At 44.8% G+C, this 19,668-nt stretch overlaps 5 protein-coding genes and 1 pseudogene across 10 annotated transcripts; 5 read left to right on the plus strand and 1 right to left on the minus strand.

Annotated features, from left to right (window-relative positions):
* Nucleotides 1-836: 836 nt before the first annotated feature.
* LOC100115743 lies at nt 837-2,386 on the plus strand. Its single transcript, XM_001600330.6, has 2 exons — nt 837-1,651; nt 1,756-2,386. Exons 1-2 carry the CDS (start codon nt 934-936, stop codon nt 2,277-2,279), a joined length of 1,242 nt encoding a protein of 413 aa, XP_001600380.1. The 5' UTR covers nt 837-933; the 3' UTR covers nt 2,280-2,386.
* A 190-nt stretch (nt 2,387-2,576) lies between these two features.
* Or35 (odorant receptor 35) lies at nt 2,577-8,500 on the plus strand. 4 transcript variants are annotated; one of them, XM_016983242.3, is made up of 7 exons: nt 2,584-5,385; nt 6,439-6,711; nt 6,790-7,282; nt 7,341-7,440; nt 7,515-7,640; nt 7,725-7,883; nt 7,962-8,078. In XM_016983242.3, exons 2-7 carry the CDS (start codon nt 6,483-6,485, stop codon nt 8,016-8,018), a joined length of 1,164 nt encoding a protein of 387 aa, XP_016838731.1. In that variant the 5' UTR covers nt 2,584-5,385; nt 6,439-6,482; the 3' UTR covers nt 8,019-8,078. The 4 variants fall into 4 exon arrangements, with proteins under 4 accessions (XP_031783063.1, XP_031783062.1, XP_016838731.1 ...); NM_001190557.1 differs by lacking the exon at nt 2,584-5,385 and adding an exon at nt 6,314-6,374 and having other exon boundaries at nt 7,962-8,018; XM_031927203.2 differs by having other exon boundaries at nt 2,577-6,711; nt 7,515-7,644; nt 7,962-8,500.
* On the plus strand, nt 4,650-5,884 carry Or34PSE (odorant receptor 34 pseudogene; annotated as a pseudogene).
* A 264-nt stretch (nt 8,501-8,764) lies between the features above and the next one.
* Or36 (odorant receptor 36) lies at nt 8,765-10,397 on the plus strand. The gene is made up of 7 exons (NM_001190558.1): nt 8,765-8,795; nt 8,846-9,115; nt 9,173-9,650; nt 9,753-9,852; nt 9,928-10,050; nt 10,120-10,275; nt 10,341-10,397. Exons 1-7 carry the CDS (start codon nt 8,765-8,767, stop codon nt 10,395-10,397), a joined length of 1,215 nt encoding a protein of 404 aa, NP_001177487.1.
* Nucleotides 10,398-10,596: 199 nt separating this feature from the next.
* Or37 (odorant receptor 37) lies at nt 10,597-12,956 on the plus strand. 2 transcript variants are annotated; one of them, XM_031927205.2, is made up of 8 exons: nt 10,597-11,022; nt 11,082-11,351; nt 11,408-11,903; nt 11,960-12,059; nt 12,124-12,246; nt 12,320-12,475; nt 12,531-12,626; nt 12,696-12,956. In XM_031927205.2, exons 1-7 carry the CDS (start codon nt 10,992-10,994, stop codon nt 12,585-12,587), a joined length of 1,233 nt encoding a protein of 410 aa, XP_031783065.1. In that variant the 5' UTR covers nt 10,597-10,991; the 3' UTR covers nt 12,588-12,626; nt 12,696-12,956. The 2 variants fall into 2 exon arrangements, with proteins under 2 accessions (XP_031783065.1, NP_001177488.1); NM_001190559.1 differs by lacking the exon at nt 12,696-12,956 and having other exon boundaries at nt 10,992-11,022; nt 12,531-12,587.
* Nucleotides 12,654-19,641, minus strand: LOC100115945 (exportin-5). 2 transcript variants are annotated; one of them, XM_031927793.2, is made up of 11 exons: nt 19,499-19,641; nt 17,735-18,438; nt 17,341-17,656; nt 17,009-17,250; nt 16,151-16,924; nt 15,705-16,079; nt 15,366-15,623; nt 15,151-15,274; nt 14,678-15,017; nt 14,217-14,589; nt 12,654-14,110 (listed from the first exon to the last, which is right to left on the minus strand). In XM_031927793.2, exons 2-11 carry the CDS (start codon nt 18,422-18,424, stop codon nt 13,952-13,954), a joined length of 3,651 nt encoding a protein of 1,216 aa, XP_031783653.1. In that variant the 5' UTR covers nt 18,425-18,438; nt 19,499-19,641; the 3' UTR covers nt 12,654-13,951. The 2 variants fall into 2 exon arrangements, with proteins under 2 accessions (XP_031783653.1, XP_008203379.1); XM_008205157.4 differs by lacking the exon at nt 19,499-19,641 and adding an exon at nt 19,247-19,473 and having other exon boundaries at nt 13,855-14,110.
* Between the last annotated feature and the right edge of the window lie 27 nt (nt 19,642-19,668).

Consider the following 19,668-nt stretch of genomic DNA (forward strand, 5'->3'; position numbering starts at 1 on the left):
GTTATCGCGCGTCGTTATTCTTAAGAATTAATAACCGTATCGAGTGCAATCATTCGATGCATTCTTCTTGGAAGCGTTCGTTGTAAATGCGATTATACTTTCCTTTCGCTAATTCCGTTACTTATTATACAGCCCATGATTATCGCAGGAAATCGTTTGCACACCGATATCTGTGTGATTCCTAAATCCAGCACAACATTATTTTTAACATAAATAAACAAGGATAGCCTGTCCGTATATCATCGGTCCCTAAGAAGAGTAGTAGATACTTAGTAGCTGATTCTGCATAATGTGTGAATTGCGGGGAATATTTCATATGCAGAGCCTATATACTATAAGAAAGTCTATAGAAGAAAGAATCATCGATCCAATGGAGAGAGAGAGGTTTATGAAATACTATAAACATCTGATTAGGCTGGCACTGGCCCTTACCAGCGAGAACAGCTTATATACTGATTAGCTGAATAAATCTTATATTATAATTATTGATTTAATGGGTTGTGCCTTAAGTTTATTAATAATTTAATAAGACCTCCTACACTACTTATGTATGTACCACTTTAGCGTTCATAAATATCATCAATTTTTTTATATAATAAGCCCCGAAACCGGGAAAAAAAGGGGGAGGGGGGTGGTGGGGTTTAAAACGGCCCTCTAATCGCCGATATTTCCCCCCAGTATGGCACGCATAAGCTATTATACTTGTATAAAAACTTCAAACCAAAATTAAGTAAATTATGCTCTTTTCGCGATAAAGCCGATGATGTCAGAATCAGGTTAAAAGTCATTTTTTAAGATTCAGATAAGGCGCATACTCCCAAGCGAATGGTATAAAGAGCCGCGGACAAGACAGTCGAGCAGTGTCTGGGATCCTGAGAGGAGCTATACTGCAGTGCAACTGCTCATCACACGCAAGTACTCATAGATATTATAATGTCGACTCTAAGAAGACTGCTGTTCTTCGGAATTCTCTGCTTCGGCTTACGCTTCGCCAACGGCCGCGTAGGAAAAATAGTACACGAACGTTACGTCGAAGCCGTCGATTCGAATCTGTACGTCAACATCAACGCATTTTGGTCGAAGGATAACCTCCAGAATTTAACCTACGTCGCGTGCCCTGGATCGGACAGCAAATTTCAGAGGAATTGCACGGTCGGCTCGCGCGCTGTATCCTTAGCGTGTCCCGTGACTTTAAATACCGACCAATCACGAATCATCGAGGATTATCTGGAAGTTTTTCCATTCGGACCGACGAGAGCCATTATTTTCTGGGGAGACTATTATGGACGCGGTCAACGTACCCACGTCAAATGCACCATCGTCGATTTGATGACTTGTCAGAGCAATTATCTGGAATTTCCAATGGCTTCCAAATTGCCGTACGACTTTATACTGGCCAAATCGAATTACGTGATTCGCGATAATTCATTCGAGTTCATGATCACCGACAATTCTCACTCGAATAATTTGAACAAATATCTCATCGACGCCAATGGAACTTTAATTTCCAAGTTAAACCCCTGGTGTATAACCAGGCGAATGATGAATGCTGCGTATCCAATTGTGATCGATCAGGAAATAAAGAGTTATTTGTACACAAGTTCGAGCCGGGGTTTAATTTTCCGCCAATGGATCTTGGCAAAGTGTAACGGTAGGTGTTGAGAAAAAGTTATATAGAAGCAAATTTTTCATATTTATTTAATGTTATATAATGTTGCAATTTTACCAGAATTTAAAGAATTCAAATTATTACAGGCACCGAGAAATTACTACAACAGGTGAATCCGAATTTTTTCGGTCCGCTTATCGAAGACATATCGACCACTCACAATACCATTGGAATAGCTACGGGCTCAGATTCATCCATTCTTGTCGGTCAGTTCGATCTGGACGGCAATTCCAAGTTAAATATGACGCTCGACTTTGACTTTGATTTGGGAAGTGTGTCGATGCTTAATCTAGCTGCTGGTGGTTTTGTTTTAACTGTCGAAGGAACAAAATACGACGCCGACTATAGATACAAAAGTAAACAGCTGAAAATGCTGAAAATATCAGCCGATAAAAAAATCATCGGATCCGTGAAGTGGATGGAACAGATATCCTGCGATAATAAAATTACAATGCAGTTGTTCGAAAACGAAGCGAAGGAGCATTGTTTGGCCGCTTTGTGTACCAATGTCCGAAGGTTCAATACTGGGTGGACTGCGGGAAAGCAGTTCGCGGAACTCGAGGTCCGCTGTTATACCGATAGCGATTTTACGGCTGATGATACACTGTAATTTTGATTCTCATGTTTATATACCTTCAATACACGAGATGCACTTATATGTGGGCCATTGTGGCAGTGTGTAATTATTTACAATATATACATCAACAATTTTATCCATCTCTGCTTATTTATTACATCCTATGCAATGAAAACTTGTGTCTTTAGAAGTAAATTAGATTTCACGGCCGCTCTTACCCGCGCCCTCTAATCACCGTTGTTTCCCCCCCCCCCTCCGTAGGACATACTTGTATAAAAATTTAATACTTATAGTATGCTCTTCTCGCGATAAAGCCGATGATGTCAGAATTAGGTTAAAAGTCATTTTTTCAGATTCAGATAAGGCTTATGTTTATTTGTGTGTTTATTTACAATATATATACATATATATCAAGAATTTTATCTATCTCTGCTTATTCATTACATCCTATCCGCGCGTTCTCTAATCGCTGGAGTTTCCCCAGTATAGGGTATACTTACCCGTATAAAAACTTAAAACAAAAATCAAATATACACTCCTCTTGCGATAAAGCCGAAGCCAGAATTGGGTTAAGAGTCATTGTTTTCAGATTCAGATAAGTTGACCAATCGTAATAACCAAATGGTACAGGGAGCTGACAACAGTCTAAAGACCTGCGTTATAACTTAATACCGCGTGTACTGCTTTCAAGTGTAACCGTTGACATTAGTTTCGAGTATCTCGAACTTTTCCCATTCGGGCCTACGAGAGCCATCATTTTTTGGGGAGACTCTTCCGCCGAAGATTCTATTCTCATCAAATGAAAAAATCTAGAATTGCAAGTGATTTCTAGCAAGTTGTATGCTTCCACATTGGCTCGTTCGAATGACGTGCTTCACGATAATTCATTCGAGTTCATGATCAGGGACGCTTCCGACTCGAAATATTTAAACAAATACCACATCGACGCCGATGGAAAATTCCTTTCCAGGCTGGAAAGAGATCTTTTTATCCGGTCTTCACCGGTTCGGAAATGACAAGTTATTTGTATACAAGAGTTTCGGCGAGGGTTTCTATACTCGCATAAGCGTGCAACGGTAAGCTTTGAAAAGTTATAATACAGTGTTGGTAAGTTCAAAATTCAAATTTTTACAGGTTCTGAGATACTACTTACACAGGTATCCACGGCTAGTACTTCCAGTCCCAGGCAAGACATATCGAGCACGTTAACACCAAGTTAAACATGACGTTCAATTTTAACTTCGAGGTGCGAATCGCTTCAGCTTTTAATTTTTGATAAAATTGACCATTCCGATCTAGAAATGCTAAAAGTATCGGGCGATCAAAAAGTTATCAGAGCTGTAACGAAAATAGAACGTAATGACTGCCGTGGATCAACAATGGTACAATTAGTTGAAAACGACGCAAAGGAATATTGCTTTGCCGTTTTGCGTAGAGATTTGATCCGAAAGTACGGCGATGTTTCTACTCTCCCTGGAATTATGGTAATCATTTTGTGGAAGTCGTGGTCCACTGTTATACTGATGATGATTTTACTACCGATTACTCACTCGTAAAAGTTATTCTATAATATACCGATAATCTTGTAGTATTTAGTTTTATTTGTTGGATTGATAATAAATTTGTTTTTTCTTTGCTTCACGCGCGCTCTGTAATCACTGGGATTTCCCCGAATCGGCGGAACCTGCGATTATTATATATCATTCGAGACAACTTAATTAATGCTTTCCAAAACATTTCCAAAAACCTATAGCTGCAAATAATCCAAATGATAAGCAGATATATAAGTGCGTTCAGCACATAATTAAGGAATGTCCGATAATAAGCTTCGTATACTACTTGCGAAATTTCCTGCATCTATATCACGAGTAAATAATCGTCCCGAATTCGCTGTTAAACGTATATAGGGATGAATTTGCGAAAACCGAAACAGCTGGCATTGCGTCCACGAAAGCTCTCCAAGCTTAATTCATATACCAGCTCGCTCGCGTCTCTGCAGAGTAGCAAAAGGGAACTGAAAGCTATAGAGAGTAGACGAACAGCCGCGTCGAGGCTCGTACCAGCAGCAGCATATTCGTCCTTATGAATAATGCAGAACAAAAAGCAGCCAGTTAATAACAGGGTTCGAAGTTGCGTTTCGTACTTTGTTTTCCCCTCCACGCGTTATCGGCATCTACCTTTCACACCATCTTCTTCTCCGCCACGCCGTTAGTCTGTGCGACGTGCTGCAGTTATACGAGTTATCGTCGAATCGCCAATAGAGGATGGCTGTTGTATTATATTCTGCGTCGATGTAAAATCTGCGCCTTCGGTCTGAATCGGCTGAGCCTCTAGTAGCACAAGCTGCGACTGCAAACACCTCCGCATCCCGTTCATGCTCATCTGGGTGCTGATCTTGGTCCTGCGCTGACGCAGCTCTACCATCGAATTCCCCTGGTCGTCGACAACCTCACGACCAGCTGCGCCGCGCTCACCTCGACCATCAAGCTCTTCCTGCTCTGGAACAGCCGACAAGGTGACGATCGCTCATAGAAACAGCGTTTCAGCCGATAATCCACACCGCCGGCCTCGACTGGTCGCGGCTGAAGACTACCCGGGAGCAGGAGACGATGATCCGACAGGCGCGTCGGGCACGGCTCTTAGCGATCATCGGCTACGCCATCATGTTCGTATCTGCGTAGTAGTAGGCTTCCTCCTTACGCGTCATCAACAACATCACCGACGTCGCCTCGGACAGGTTCTTACCGCTGCAGACGTGCAGACCCCTTCGAGACTAGCAGGTCGTCTTACTTCGAGCTGACCTACGCGACGCAACTGGTGGCCGGCAGTTTCGTCGGGTTTTCCATCTCGGTGCCGGACAATTTCTTCGGAGCTCTGGTCTTTCGCGCGAGTGCCCAGTGCGAGATTCTCGGTGAGAAGATGAAGGGGCTGCTGGACGGGCAGGTCGACGGGAGGATGTTGTTCCGACAGAGGCTCGGGAGACTGGTCGACACTCACGTGCATCTGCTTCGTTATCGATCCCCGTGTGTTCGTTTGCGTCGATCGATGGTGAGAAAGAAATTGTCACGTTGATCCTGACGCAAGTGCTCTGCCTGTCGCTGCGGATCGTTTGCTGCCTGGGATTTGGCGTCATACGCAGGTACAGGCCTTGTTCCGACACAGTATACACTTAAAAAAATTGGCGTTTACTACGTTATGCATCGATTGCAGTCGATAGCGAGCGACGATAACGAGAGTCCGCCCATCGTGCATGAGATTCTCGCGGAACACGCGAGTCTTCGATACTACGCCTGATTATTTCGTATAAATAACTGGACCTTTGAAATTTCCGAGTTTGCTACTCCTCGCCGGCTTCATACGCGAGAGATTTGATTCCCATAATGGTCAGGTCGAACGTTCCCGTGCAACTAACCGCTGGGAAATTTTTCGCCCTCTCGCTCAATGCCTATGCCTGATGGTAAATTTTATAAGATATAGATTTGTCTCGCCTTCTCGAAAAATTCTGAATCTCATCGCAGATATTGAAAACCTCCGCTGGCTACATCTCCATGCTCCTGGCTGCGTCAGTGGTGAATAAACACGTAGATAGATTAGCCGAAAGTGCTTATTGCGACGTGTTGTTCTATAGAAATAGATGACGTAGTATAACAAAAAACTCAATCAACTGCGTTTCGCATATCGCGACGTTGTACAAACGACCCGCTTATATACTTTCAATTACCCTCAGCGCCGATCGTTCCCAGCGTCTACTAAGTATACTGTAACAGCGGCAAAGCTCGTCTACCGTATATATTACCACATTATTCTCGGGAGAAAAAAAGTGCGAAGAAGGCGCGCGCGCGAGCGCGCGTTAAGAAAATTACCGTCACGCGATAAACTTGCCGCGTACAATCTTTGCTTCAATTATTCACGAACTGCGCGAAAGGCTGCAAAGCCCAAAGCCCTTCAGTATTCGCTTTTACTGCAGTCTATCGAAAGATACGGCCGTCGTGAGTTGGGCGTAAAAGCGATCGTTTGGATTTTCGCGCGAATTTCGCATCTATACGCGCTGTATATGCCGGAGAGTAATGAGCGACAAGATCGAAGATGCGCAAAAGAAGCTCGAGACGCGCGAGCAGCGTCTCAGAGGTAAAACGAGAGTTTTTACAAGCCCGCTATGACGGAGTAATTGAAAAACTATACGCTCTGACAGATTTCAAGTGGGCCCTGGGCCTTAACCGGCTGAGTCTCCGGCTGATGGGCGTCTGGCCGGGCGACGATGAGGCCGAGGGTCTTGGACGTCTGGCGATTCTCTTGCGGGTGCCCTTCATGATCGCGGCCATGTTCTTCTGTCTCTTCCTGCCGCAGATGGGCGCGCTGGCCCTGGTCATCCACGAGCTGCCGCTGGTAATCGACAACCTCATGACCAGCTGTGCCGCTTTCACTTGCTGCATCAAGCTCTACTTCGTCTGGCGAAGCAAACAGGGTGACGTGTCGCATAATCTCAGATGATTTCATTTTTTTCTTTTTTTCCTTCAACCAATGTCAAATCTGCCCAAGCAAGTGCTGCGTCCGGTGATCCAGTCGGTGAGCGCCGACTGGCTCCGGCCGAAGCTCGACTGGGAGCGCGAGGCGATGATCCGCGAGGCCTCTCGGGCCCGAATCTTCACCGTCAGCGGCTACGCCGTCCTCGCCGGCTGCTACACTGGCTTCGCCTTCGCGCCGCTCTTCGGCTTCGACATCCGCATGATCTCCAACATCACCGACTACGGCGAGAAGCACCTGCTGGTCCAGTCCTACTTCCCCTACGACTACTCCAAGAGCCCGAACTACGAGATCACCCAGGTCAGTCAGCTCATCGCCGGCTTCTTCATCGGCATGTCCGTCTCCGTTCCGGACAACTACTTCGGCGCTCTGCTCTTTCACGCGAGCGCCCAGTTCGAGATTCTCGGCGCGAATCTCGAGAATCTCGTCAGGCAGGATGATAAGGCGCTCAGGAGCAGGCAGTTCAATCGGAGGTTCGGGATCTTCGTCGATCGACACGTGCACCTCATGACGTGAGTTACGAAAATCGATGTTCTTTATATACGGTTTTTTGAACTCTTTGAAATCCAGGATGGTCACGGCCGTCGAGTACTCCTTCAGCTTCGTCATCATGGCCCAGATATTCTGCATGTCGATAATGGTCTGCAGTTTGGGCTTCCAAATCCTCGGTGTGAGTAACTAAGTCAAGCCATAATATAATATAGCATAATATATGTATATATATGAATTACTCCCCGCACGCAGATGATCGAAGGCACGACGGCGGACAAGCCCTCGCTCCTGCAGGTATTGACGCTGCTCGGCACTCTGTTCACCCTCATGATGCACACCCTCGTCGACTGTTTCGCCTGCGAGACCCTCGAACTGCGAGTCGGTATTTTTTTTTTTTTTTTCTCTCCTTCGATTTCGCACAGCGCGAAAGTTATATAGTACAACGCGAAAGATGGTCCGCAGAGCGCCGGGATATTCGAGAACGTCTACAACAGCAGGTGGTACACGGTGCCGAAGCAGAGCGTGGCGAAGGACGTGATACCGATGATGGTCGTGTCGAAAAATCCGCGGAAACTCACGGCCGGGAAGATTTTCACCCTGTCGCTGGCGACTTACTGTAGTGTGGGTATACGTACATTTTTAGATAAGGTGTTCATAGTGGCTTCTTGTAAAGAGCTCGTGCTTTTTGCTCGTTTACAGATTTTGAAGTCCACGGCGGGATACATTTCCATGCTCATTGCTGTGAATAGACGATGAGTAACGATAGCTTCCTATGATCGAAACATAAAGAGAATCTATATAAATTATTATACATTTACACGACATGATAAAAGAATATATATATATATATATATATATTTATGTCTCGCAGGAAATCGTCGTGGGGATTCATTGATTTATTCGCGGTCCCATATACCTCTCATCGTTGTAACGCACGATGTTTCGCATGAATATAACCGAATAACAAAAGATAAAAGTTTGCAGAAAGGAAAGTTTTTTCCCGCTAGAAGTCTCGCAGTCCAAGTGCTCCATCACATCGATTTCCACCGATGCATTGTCGCAATAAATCCCACAACGCGAGGAAAAATAAAAGTTTTTTTACCCCTAGACACGTCCGCGCGACAACTGCAAACTTTTATTCGCGAATCGCGATGTAGCCGTTATAATACGCCATCGACGACTACGATACTCGCGGACACGTAACACCGATGGATGTAGAAAAAAAAAAAAAAAAAAAAGAATTATCGTCACGCAAGCCTTTGTTTTCTCGCTAGTTAGTAACGAACTAAACTTTCTCGCGCATCGGTGTCTTCTCGGTATAACGCGGATGATCAATTATGCAGAAAGCAGTCTCCGCGTCTGATATCGACGCGACACTTTCTCGTCGCTCGAGTAGTAGTCTCCGATTAGACGATGATGGAGTGTATACCTCGAATCAAGCCTCTATCTGAAATATAGTTTTGGGATCGAGAGACGCGACAGCGATTTTATACCATGTCACGATGGAACGTTCGCAGAAGAATCAGTTGCAAGGTAAGTTTCTTCAAGTCAAGTTTTCTCTGTAAACAGTGGAGAAATTTTAGATTTCGACTGGGCACTGGGTCTGAACCGCTTCAGTCTCCGGCTGATGGGCATATGGCCGGCCGACCAGGACGAAAGCTCGAAATCCTTGCTAACAGTCTCGAGGATACCTCTGATGATCCTCGTACTGCTCTGCGGCCTGTTCCTACCGCAGATGTGGGCCCTCGCGTTGGTGATCGAGCAGCTACCACTGGCCATCGACAACCTCATGACCAGCTGTCCAGCCTTCACCTCCTGCATCAAGCTCTTCTTCATCTGGCGCAGTAAAACGAGTAAGTAATGACGACGAGTCGCGCTGAAACATTGCGATATCTCGTCACGCTTACAAGTCTTGCAGCCGGTGATCGACTCGGCGCTTCAGGACTATCTCCGGCCGAAGTCGAAATCGGAAGAAACGGCGATGCAGCGAGAGGCCTTGCGAGGCCGACTCGTGACCATCGCTGACTACTCGATAATGGCGAGCTGCTACGTGGGCTTCATCTTCATGCCGATGCTGGGCTTCAACGTGCGCATCATCAACAACCTCACCGACTGCGACACTCAGCGCGTCCTCCTGGTCCAGTCTTACTTTCCCTACGACTACGCCAGGAGTCCAGCTTTCGAGCTGACGCACCTGCTACAGCTGGCCGCGAGCTTCTTCGTGGGCATGGCCATATCGATTCCCGACGATTACTTTTGCGCTTTGTTGTTTCACGCGAGCGCTCAGTTCGAGATTCTGGGCCTGCAGATCGAGAGCTTGCCGATCGACGGGAGCAAGAGCGGCAGGCTGTTGAGCGGATTTATCGAGAGGCATGTGCATCTCAACAGGTGAGCGCGCGCGCGCGCGCGAGTGTGTGTGCGTGCGTGTGATATGTTAATTTTTTTGCCATACGTCGCACTGCACGCGAGTATTGTTACATGACTTTGCAGGATGGTATCCGCGGTGGAAAGATCGTTCGAGTTCGTTATCGCCGCGCAGATATTCTGCATGTCCATCATGGTCTGCTGTTTGGGCTTTCAGGTTCTGAGGGTGAGTATGAGATCGATTATATTACCTCATACAATAACATCCCGGCGGCAAAAATGACCCATTGAAATGTCGAAGATGCTGGACAGCGCGGCGGAGAAGCCCACCCCTGTGCAGATCCTCACGCTCGGCGGAACCCTCTTCACCATGTTGCTGCACACGTTCGTCGATTGTTTCGCCAGTGAGAATCTTGCCGCCCGTGTAAGTACTTCGCTTCTGTTACGTAATAAGTATAACCGATAAGTTTAATCGAATTTATTGTTTCCGCAGAGTTCCGAGCTGTTTTTCAAAATCTACAGCAGCAGGTGGTACTCGCTATCCTGGAGCAAGATGCGCTGCCTCGTGCCGATGATGCTCGTAGCGAAGACTCCGAGACAGATAAGGGCTGGAAAAATTTTGTCCATGTCTCTGGCTACTTATTGCTCTGTACGTGTGTAATGCGTTTATCGGATTCGAATATTCCACGCTGTGATGTTTATTGGCTTTTGCAGATAATAAAATCGACCGCCGGCTACATATCGATGCTCATCGCTGTCAGCGGAAGGTGAAGTTCTGTTGTAACGTATGTAATCAAGCGATTGTTGAAAAATAGAAAGAGATTTATTTATTGCATAATATCTTGTTGCGTGCTTTTCTTGCTCCCCAGAAACATATCTTTTGAAAAGTTATATAAATACCTCTCGATGTAATTCTTGAATTCTTGATATTTTCTCTGGACGCAGCAACGACGAGACAAACTTTTACCTAGACGGCTTATAGCTCGCAAAAAACTTTCTCGCATAGCAGCAGTACGAATCGGTAGAAGAATTATCACGCCGAGGTACAAAGTGAAAAAAACTTTCTTCTCTCACTTATAGCACTTATATACTTCATCCGCGCAATGCCGCGTCGAACTAAGCTACAAAGCTATAACTGTCGCGTAGCAGCAGTATAATGGATGGGGAGAAAAAAATTGGCGATCAATTATGCAAAAACCTGTAAGCATTATTGCCTGCGCGTATCGACCCCCGATGCCTACACTTTTCTCACGTCGCGACTAGTTTTGTGACTTCTCGCTGATATCGTATAAGGCTTATAGTTACCATGATGGTCTGATTTGATATTATATTCTGGACATATCGAGCCTCGTGCCGTGAGATGCGATGGAATCCTTAGAAAAGTATCGGTCGCAAGGTGAGCTCGTTCGATTTTACACTTTGTCGAGATTTCTACAAGATTGAACGAAATTTAAGAATTCGACTGGGCACTGGGCATCAACCGCGTCAGTCTCCGACTGTTGGGCATATGGCCGGCCGACCAGGACGAAAGCTCGAAATCCTTGCTCACAGTCTCGAGGATACCGCTGATGGTACTCGTGATTTTCGGCGGCCTATTCTTGCCGCAGATGTGGGCCCTCGCGTTGATAATCGAGCAGCTACCACTGGCCATCGACAACCTCATGACCAGCTGTCCAGCCTTCACCTCCTGCATCAAGCTCTTCTTCATCTGGCGCAGTAAAACGAGTAAGTAATGACGACGAGTCGTACTGAAACATTACGATATCTCGCGCATACATAAGTCTTGCAGCCGGTGATCGAATCGGTCCTGCAGGACTACCTCCGGCCAAAGTCCGAATGGGAAGAGCTGACGATGCGCCGAGAGGCCTCTAAAGGCCGATTGATCACCATCGCGGACTACAGCCTGATGACGATTTGTTGCGTGGGATTCATCATCCTGCCGACGCTAGGCTTCCACGTCCGCATCGTCAACAACGTGACCGACTACGCCAGCTACGGCAATCGGGCTCTCCTCGTGCAGTCCTACTACCCTTACGACTACTACGAAAGTCCAGCCTTCGAGTTGACGAACCTGGTGCAGTTGACGGCCGCTTTCTTCGTGGGCATGACTGTGGCCATTCCCGACGACTACTTTTGCGCCTTGATGTTCCACGTGAGCGGCCAGTTCGAGATCCTGGGCCTGCAGATCGAGAATTTGATGGGGAAGGATGATGCCAAGGAAGGCGTCGATTGGAGCTTGCTGGGCAGCTTCGTCGAGAGACACGTGCATCTCAACAGGTGAGTGATTTTTCGCACATCACGCACACGAGTATGCGTTACACGTGGTTTTGCAGGATGGTCGCGACGCTGGAGAAGTCGTTCGAGTTCTTGATCGCGGCGCAGATATTGCTCGTGACCGTCATGGTTTGCTGCATGGGAGTTCAGGTTTTGAGGGTGAGAACAACGACGAGATAACGTCCTTGTATCAGTCCCAATTCGAATTGGAATCATTTCGCAGACGCTGAACGGCGCTGGTGAAAAGCCAAGTCCTTTTCAGATCCTCACGCTCAGTGGGACCGTTTTTTACCTCTTGCTGCACACGTTCGTCGACTGTTTCGTCAGCGAAAGTCTCACGTCTCGTGTAAGTGTTAATCCTCGTCATATACTTTATACACTGACTTTGATACGACTAGCATCGATCTTGTCTCCTGTAGAGTTCCGAGATCTTCTTCAAGATTTATAGCTGTAGGTGGTGCGCGCTGCCCTGGAACAAGGTGCGCTGCCTCCTGCCCATGATGCTCGCGGCCAAGACTCCTCGACAGATAAGAGCCGGGAGGATTATGCCCTTGTCTCTGGCCACTTACTGCTCCGTACGTTAATTGATTCTTTGTTTATCGTTCGAATTCTGTATGCTCCGATTCGCAGATTGTAAAATCGACGACTGGTTACATATCGATGCTCGTCGCTGTGAGCGGAAGGTAAAGCGCTAGAATCTGCGATTCGATTTACTGATACTGAAAGGTATGGAAAATTAATATTTGTAGAGGATATTGTCAATGCATTTATTTATTACAATACAGTATATACAAGTTATAGCAACTTTGAAAGCTGATGTATACAAAAACTCGGTGATGTCATTGGCAGCATAAAGTAACAAATTACTAGATTTAATTGCTTACATGGAAGCAAGGGGCAAGGCCATTCAGTCGGCTTAACGATTTCTATCGAGAAGGTGTTTTAATTCATATTTGGCTTTGTTGTAGGTTCAATATAAAGCAGACAATAGCCTCGCACGCCTTTTTTAACTAAAAAAAAAAACAAAAAATAGCAATCTGTTGTAAAATAAAAAAAAATAAAATAAAATTCTAGATTCGTGTTATAAATTTACTGTACGAGTTGAAGACTGTGATTCATTGTCAAGTTACGTTGTTGCTAATCATTAGATTTTAGAATTTGCGTAAAGATAACTTTTTCAAGATGTTCTAGTTAATCTTAAAATTAAATTAAACAATTTAAAAGTAGATCTTTAATTGCATAAAATTTTGAAACGTAGTAAACAAATTTTTAGTTCAATGACAGCAATACACATTTATAGCGGTGCGTAAATGCATTAAAAGCGCTTCAATATTTAGGAATGACTTGTTACCATCTTTAATAAATCACATTCGTAGAAAACTTGAGCTCTTACATTAATCAACCGAAGTTGAATTAAACATTTTTCGAACAATGTTTTAGAAGTTCAAGGCATATCTGCCAAGTAATTAAATTTTTCATCAATTCTGCAAATAAATAAACTTGCGATTTCTTGCTTTCATTGTGCTGTAGTAAATAGCAATTTACATTTATGCAATGTAACTAACTTGACTTGATGCACTTGTTTAACATATGGATTATTTACGATTAATGCAAATAGTGTATTAATCCATCAAAATGCACAATATTCACACGCTCATTTCATTCATACAAACAAGAATAATATTAAAAAAAAAAAAACTAGATTAAAATTATGCTCATCTCGATCCATTGTCACGATGAACGCGTGAGAATCCGATTGACCAAAAAGGATAACAATAAAATCAATCAACAAAGCAGAAAAGGATTTGAACAGACCTAATATGAAATTTACTTATAAAACTAACCAAGTCTCATTCGCCACGGTCCTACCCAACAATAATTTCGACGGAATAAGAATCGGCTAAAGAAAATCTTGTGATACACTTGATAATTTTCACTTTATCCAGCACACATCCTTATTCCTCACATCTCGAATCTGAATAGTTCTACAGTAATTTGTTATCACTTATCCAGCTGTGCCAATTTTTAATGCTACGGCTTGCAATCGTTTGCTACGTGGGTCCGGCAAACAATGCCGTTAATCCCGTATCATGAGAGTTTTTCGAGAGATCGTCCACGCGTGCGACTTCCTTGCTTGAAACCTCGAGTCGAGGAAGATTGGCAATTTTTACCTCCTTACGAAATAGTTGTCCAATATTTCTACCAATCAGCTGTTGACGAAATATAGAATACAAGTTAGGTAAGCATATTTTTACTAAAGAGAAATGGAGATTTCTACTTGTGAATTAATGACGACACACTGAAAAAAAAACCTACCTGGTTGGTAATCTTTTTGAACAGATCCTTTTTGCCTTTTTCGACCTTGTTACCTTTGGTAGTGACAACGGCCGACATCTTTTCATCGAAACGCTGCAGATCGGCTGGATTGACACCGGGTATCTGCTGCATGACCTCGATGATATTCGGGAACTTGGGTCTGAGACACTCGTAGACTTGAGCGCCAAGAGTGATAAGCGATCCTTGGTTAGCCTCATGTTGCCCATGTAATTGCAGACCCTGGAGAATGGCCACCATGATGTGTGCTGCCATTGCCGGGGTCAAGATGCCGTCAGCAGCTAGTGCTCGTACCACTGGGCCGGTCAGCATTGTCGCTCTCAGGCTTGCATTTGAATCGTTCCACGATAGTGCACTAGAGTACAGAAAACAATTTTTTAAATGGCGTTGAATTTTAATTATTGAGCGATAAAAAAATTTTGAAATATGTTACTTGCACATACCCTAATATACAGAGCACAACACTGTGACAGGTTGAAGGGTGCCTTAGTATGAAGGCACCAAGTTCGCTGACAACCTCAGCGACGATGCTGTTGCTGCCTCTGGCTGGTGGAGAGTCGACAGCCATTCCACCGCTGTCCTGTTCCATTGAATCTTGTGGTGACGCGTCGGTCGCTGCTCCACCGACAAGAGCAACCTTGAGCACGTCTACAAAGTCGCGCGTCAGATTCCTGTTGAGCATGTCGTCGATCACCTCCTGGGCGTCTGTGTTATCGTCGTCGAGGCTCCCGGCCTCGTATAGACGAGTCATATGCTGCCACTTGGCACTCAATCTCTGGTACACTGAAAATTTTAATTGGACTGTATTACAAAAATAACTGGAGTGAAATTTAGTTCGATTGTTTTTGATTTTCAGCAAGATGTATGAACATTTGCAAGATATTCAAAGACTTGAAGAAATATTTTATACACTTACTGTGAGTCGATACATGTGCCAGTACAGGAACAAGGACCGTTTCGTAAAATGCTGATGGACACGAGTATATAAATGGCTTCATAAAAACACGAATAATGGGGCGTAGTCTATGATCTGGAATAAGCTGCAAATAAAAATATATTTACAATAGAATTTATGTTTAAAAAATTTCGCACTCGTTTAAGAACAGGTCGATTTGAACATGACTTCGTTACCTCCATATTGGAAAAAACGGAATTCAATAGCGCAGCAGCCAATCCAGGTAACTGATATAGATCTCGACCGATCGTGTGACAACCACTGCCGAGCATGTGATAACAATTGTCATGAATAGTTGTGAGGAAGGATTGCATCCTAGCAAGGGGAGCGGACTGGAGCTCTGAGTCTGCGCTATTTTCGCCGTTGTTAGACGTGTGCAGACCCAAAAGATTGGCTTTCTCCGACTCTATGATTCCGTGAACGTTTCTATATCCCTGGGAAATTGAAATAAAAGGTTACAAATTGTCGGTAAGTCTATTGACTTGGTAGTTGAAATAAAATTCTTAGTATCTTACCTCTGATAAAAGTCCAAGTGCCGCGGGAGTAAATAGCGCATTCATGGTTCGAAGCAGATCGAAAAGAGGCGGTAGCACAGGTACGATGTGAGGGGTGGCGGGATTTCGATAGATCGGGTTACCACTTTCGCTCAGAGCGGCGACGAAACCACCTCTGGCTGCCCGATCTGGATCCTCTGGTATTGCGCAACGCTTCACCACGCTCAACACTGTGTTAATGCAGTACATGAGATCCGAACGATTGCTCCCTGTGCGCTCATCCCGATTGTTTTCGAGAGTTGGTCGATCCAGGCCGAGGAAATGTACCAAGTCGACAGGATTCTTGAAGGCTTGGGCTCCTATCGCTATGAACCGGGTCGAGGTATCGCCTATAATCTGTACAAAACATGGATCTTATTCCGATTTTCTAAATCGTGTAAATTTTTAATTTGTGAAAATAGGCTTACCTCGGCAACAAATCTGGTTTGTCTTTCGTAATCGCAAAAGTGATTGGATATGAGCAGCAGTGCCTCGTACAACGCGAGACTCTCCATCCTCGAGACTTGGCTGGGCTCCCTCACCAGGTTCTTCACAGTTGAATGAATTTGCTCAAAGACTGGCAGCAGTAGCAACGGGTATTTCAAGCCTATCTTGACCATGAGACTTGCAGCATGCCGCCGAACGTTTTTCGAAGCCTTGGATCTGTTTTCCTTGGTTTCACCTGGCCCGTTGAAGACAAGCGCGGCAAAAATCTTTTCGAGCACTCGGGGTAGTATGGCAACGCCAGGCATCGCCATCGATCCCGTTGACATCGACATAAATACGAACAACGCACTGATGCACGATAGTAAAGCCGACAAGATCCAGGGGTCCTGAGGTGAGTAGCCCAGGCAGAGCTCGAGCAACTGCAATCCCGTCTGCACATTGGGGCGTTCACTCACCAGAAGGATCCGCGCCATCACCGAGTCAAGGGCCAGAGCCAATGCCTCCCATTCTAGGAACTCCGGATCAAGAGGATCGCTCTTGTAGGCCAGGTTTTCCGATCCCTTACGAATTTTGACGGTCAGCCACTGTTGCACATAAGCGAAAGTCACAAGAGGCGCGACCATTGTAGCATTACGAAAACCTTCGAGGAGATCCATGCGTAGGCGGTGGAAGAACATCCTGAATTCTTCCTCTGTATCGTAATCCACAAAGTACGAGGCCATGCCGTTTGCATGACGCTTATTAGGAAATGAGACCTGGGATTAACATGCATTCATTATTATCATTATTAATCTTGTAAATAACTAGTGTATTCATTTATAGTTTAGTATCGAGAGTACCTTCACGATTTTTGGACCGCTGTATTCCACGTATTTGGGTACGTAGCTCAATACGAGAGAGTCAGTCTTGATATATTCGTGTTTGAAGAACATGATCCAAACTGTGTTTGCCAACTGTACAAGGGTCAAACTGGAGTGCATGGTAAAAGTGAGGACCGCGTCGAGAAAAAGGCCAAAATGCACTGGACGGACGCCATTAGCATCATCCTTACTCCATAAAGAGCAAAGCTGAGTCGCCATACCTGGACAAAAATTATAGACATTGTAAACAAAATTATTAGAAGACCCTTGAAATTTATCCTATGACTGTTTCAAAGTCTAATAGTATGCACCATTCAAAACTTGGACAAGCTTCTTCAAGAACAAGTAATGGTTCTCTTGCAAATCACTTGGTCCAGTTGGGGGTGCGGCTGTTGCAGCGGCGTACATGTAACCCAATGCTTCTTCCGTAAAGAGAATCATCAGCTGCTTTCTGTCTTCGATTTTACCCTTTCTGTTCACGACCTGCTGCAGACACTCGGCTGAAGGACACCGAAATGTTGGGTGACTCAGTAAAATGCACAAGATTTGCAAGAGGCGGCCTTTGTCTGCCATGATGTGATTTATGGGAACCCATTCCACAAATCCAGATAGTGTTAAAAGTACTACCTGCAAAGATGGTAAGAAAGGTTGATTTCAACATTTATTTTTCTTATTCAGTTCAATCAAGCTCATCTCATAACTTACCTGTACTACTCTGCCATGTGCAGCTGCCTCAGTCGTTCTACCTAATGTGCTTTGTTTTTGAAATTCGGCAAAATGTTGCTCCATCAGTCTCAAGAAAAAGGCAAAAATTTCCGTCATATTAGTCACTAGGGCTTGATAAATATCTTTTCTTCGTTGATTTGATTCAAGAGTTTCTAAAATGGCAACATCCTCTACCAATCGCAGAAACACCAATAGTACAAGTTCTGTCTGGGTCTCTCCTCTGGTACATGCCTGGCTGAGCTCTCCAAGCAATTGGGGCCATTGTTGAGGCCACTCCCTTTTGATCATCTCCACAACAATGCGAGATAAAGCATCTTTGATGTGATTTTCTTCCTGTAGCAGTGGCTCAGTCCCTTCTTGTAGAAGCTTCATTGCATTTTCTTTGATGAAAACTTTTTCAGTTTGGGACATCTGTGTCCACCGATATTTCACACAATGCTCCATTAGCTGGAGGCCAAAATGCCTAACGATTGAGCTTCTATTCGATGCCTTCTGTGCAAGGAATAGACCGCACTGAGCGCAGAGTGGAGAAGATTCCTTAAAGCGCTCACAAGCATTGAGAACTTCAACACGCTGCTGCTGAGAGACATTTGGGGACATCATCAGCTCCACCAGCCGAGCAAGCTCTGCTGATATCTGAGCGATATCACCTCCTACTCCAAACTCCATTTCTAGGAGTTATCCTAAAAATAAAAAATAATTTGAATTCATTGTCAATTGATCAGATAAAAATCACGATAAAGTGTTATCAAGATACGATTCAATCTATTGTCATTATTCTGGGGAGCAAACAATTTATTTTATGTACAATTCAACTTGATGTAAACTGATGACAGTTGATTAGTTTAGGTGCAATGTTCTTGCATAAGAAATTATTTTATTGGATGCTGCACATTGATGACATGACATGATGAAACAAAGCAATAAAACTTGTAAAAAAAGAAGTGTAAATAAATAAGCAACTTTCATCAGAAAATGAAGCAAATATTGATTAATGCTTGTCAATCAAAAAACAATCAGGTGAAAATTTACAAAAAAAAAATTTTTTTTTAAGTTTGCGAATCCCACAGCTCTCTCTGTTGTACCAAGTCATGTAGGTATACAACCCGAGAACTGATTGTAAGAACTCTCCTCCCCCGAAAAAACGAGTTCGCGAAGCGCAGCTCTTACGAAACCGCCGCAGAGCCGAATGAATTGCAAGCACACGTGAGTCGGCTTTGCACCGGAAAAGAAAAACAACCGACTGTTGAACATCATCTCGAGCTTTTTAAAAAGCGCATATTTGTCTTATACGAAGCAAAAAAAAAACCCTCGTTATTGTTTACGTCGATCGTGCAGGAAGCGGAACCTCGTGTGCGCCCGCATGCAGCCCCGTCGACGCCGCCGACCTATAGGTACTCATCCCATAGCACCTAACCGTTTCTCTCTCTCTCTCTCTCACTCTCCGATGGCACACCTTATACACTCGTTCAAGAAAATCAAACGAAATACCTTTTTCGCGCATACGTCCGGAATAATCGCAGAGCAAAAAACTCGAGTATACTAGAAGAGCATTGCAGCCGGTCAGTCTACGAGAATTCCGAGCACGAGGCCGCGCGCGGAGAAACAGCTTGTTGCGGAAGTATATATTCAAGAGCGCGTGCACCTGCCCGGTGATGCTGATGCGATCAAGTTTAGCGTCGTCTTGGAGGAGGAGACAAATCGCTCTCATGCTGCGCGAGAGAAATAGAGGTACGTACGTACCAGAGCGTATGGGTCAGGACAGAGCTTGTATCTCGTCGTCGCTTGGCTGCTGCTTTTTTCGCCTCTGCCTCCGACCAGAGAGCGAACGGCAGAGATATATGTATGCGCGAAAGCGGCTGCACGTTGTATGCTGGGCTCTGCTCGATTCTTCGCGATGGCTTGGAAAAAGT

Source organism: Nasonia vitripennis, chromosome 3 (assembly GCF_009193385.2).
Source record: "Nasonia vitripennis strain AsymCx chromosome 3, Nvit_psr_1.1, whole genome shotgun sequence".
In the NCBI taxonomy this organism is placed as follows: domain Eukaryota; kingdom Metazoa; phylum Arthropoda; class Insecta; order Hymenoptera; family Pteromalidae; genus Nasonia; species Nasonia vitripennis.

Excerpts from the sequence above, each read along its gene's own strand:
- LOC100115945 (XM_031927793.2), bottom strand. The coding sequence starts at position 18,424 with ATGGAGTTTGGAGTAGGAGGTGATATCGCTCAGATATCAGCAGAGCTT. Across the intron at positions 15,275-15,365 it reads CCGTTTTTTCCAATATGGAG|CTTATTCCAGATCATAGACT; the intron begins GTAACGAAGTCA and ends TTTTATTTGCAG. Across the intron at positions 15,018-15,150 it reads GGCACATGTATCGACTCACA|TGTACCAGAGATTGAGTGCC; the intron begins GTAAGTGTATAA and ends TAAAATTTTCAG.
- Or37 (XM_031927205.2), top strand. The coding sequence starts at position 10,992 with ATGGAATCCTTAGAAAAGTATCGGTCGCAAG. Across the intron at positions 11,352-11,407 it reads CATCTGGCGCAGTAAAACGA|TCTTGCAGCCGGTGATCGAA; the intron begins GTAAGTAATGAC and ends CGCATACATAAG. Across the intron at positions 12,060-12,123 it reads TGGGAGTTCAGGTTTTGAGG|ACGCTGAACGGCGCTGGTGA; the intron begins GTGAGAACAACG and ends ATCATTTCGCAG.
- LOC100115743 (XM_001600330.6), top strand. The coding sequence starts at position 934 with ATGTCGACTCTAAGAAGACTGCTGTTCTTCGGAATTCTCTGCTTCGGC. Across the intron at positions 1,652-1,755 it reads GATCTTGGCAAAGTGTAACG|GCACCGAGAAATTACTACAA; the intron begins GTAGGTGTTGAG and ends AAATTATTACAG.
- Or35 (XM_031927202.2), top strand. The coding sequence starts at position 6,333 with ATGCGCAAAAGAAGCTCGAGACGCGCGAGCAGCGTCTCAGAGGTAAAA. Across the intron at positions 7,441-7,514 it reads TGGGCTTCCAAATCCTCGGT|ATGATCGAAGGCACGACGGC; the intron begins GTGAGTAACTAA and ends CCCCGCACGCAG. Across the intron at positions 7,884-7,961 it reads CGCTGGCGACTTACTGTAGT|ATTTTGAAGTCCACGGCGGG; the intron begins GTGGGTATACGT and ends GCTCGTTTACAG.
- Or36 (NM_001190558.1), top strand. The coding sequence starts at position 8,765 with ATGGAACGTTCGCAGAAGAATCAGTTGCAAG. Across the intron at positions 9,651-9,752 it reads AGGCATGTGCATCTCAACAG|GATGGTATCCGCGGTGGAAA; the intron begins GTGAGCGCGCGC and ends ATGACTTTGCAG. Across the intron at positions 10,051-10,119 it reads GTGAGAATCTTGCCGCCCGT|AGTTCCGAGCTGTTTTTCAA; the intron begins GTAAGTACTTCG and ends TTGTTTCCGCAG.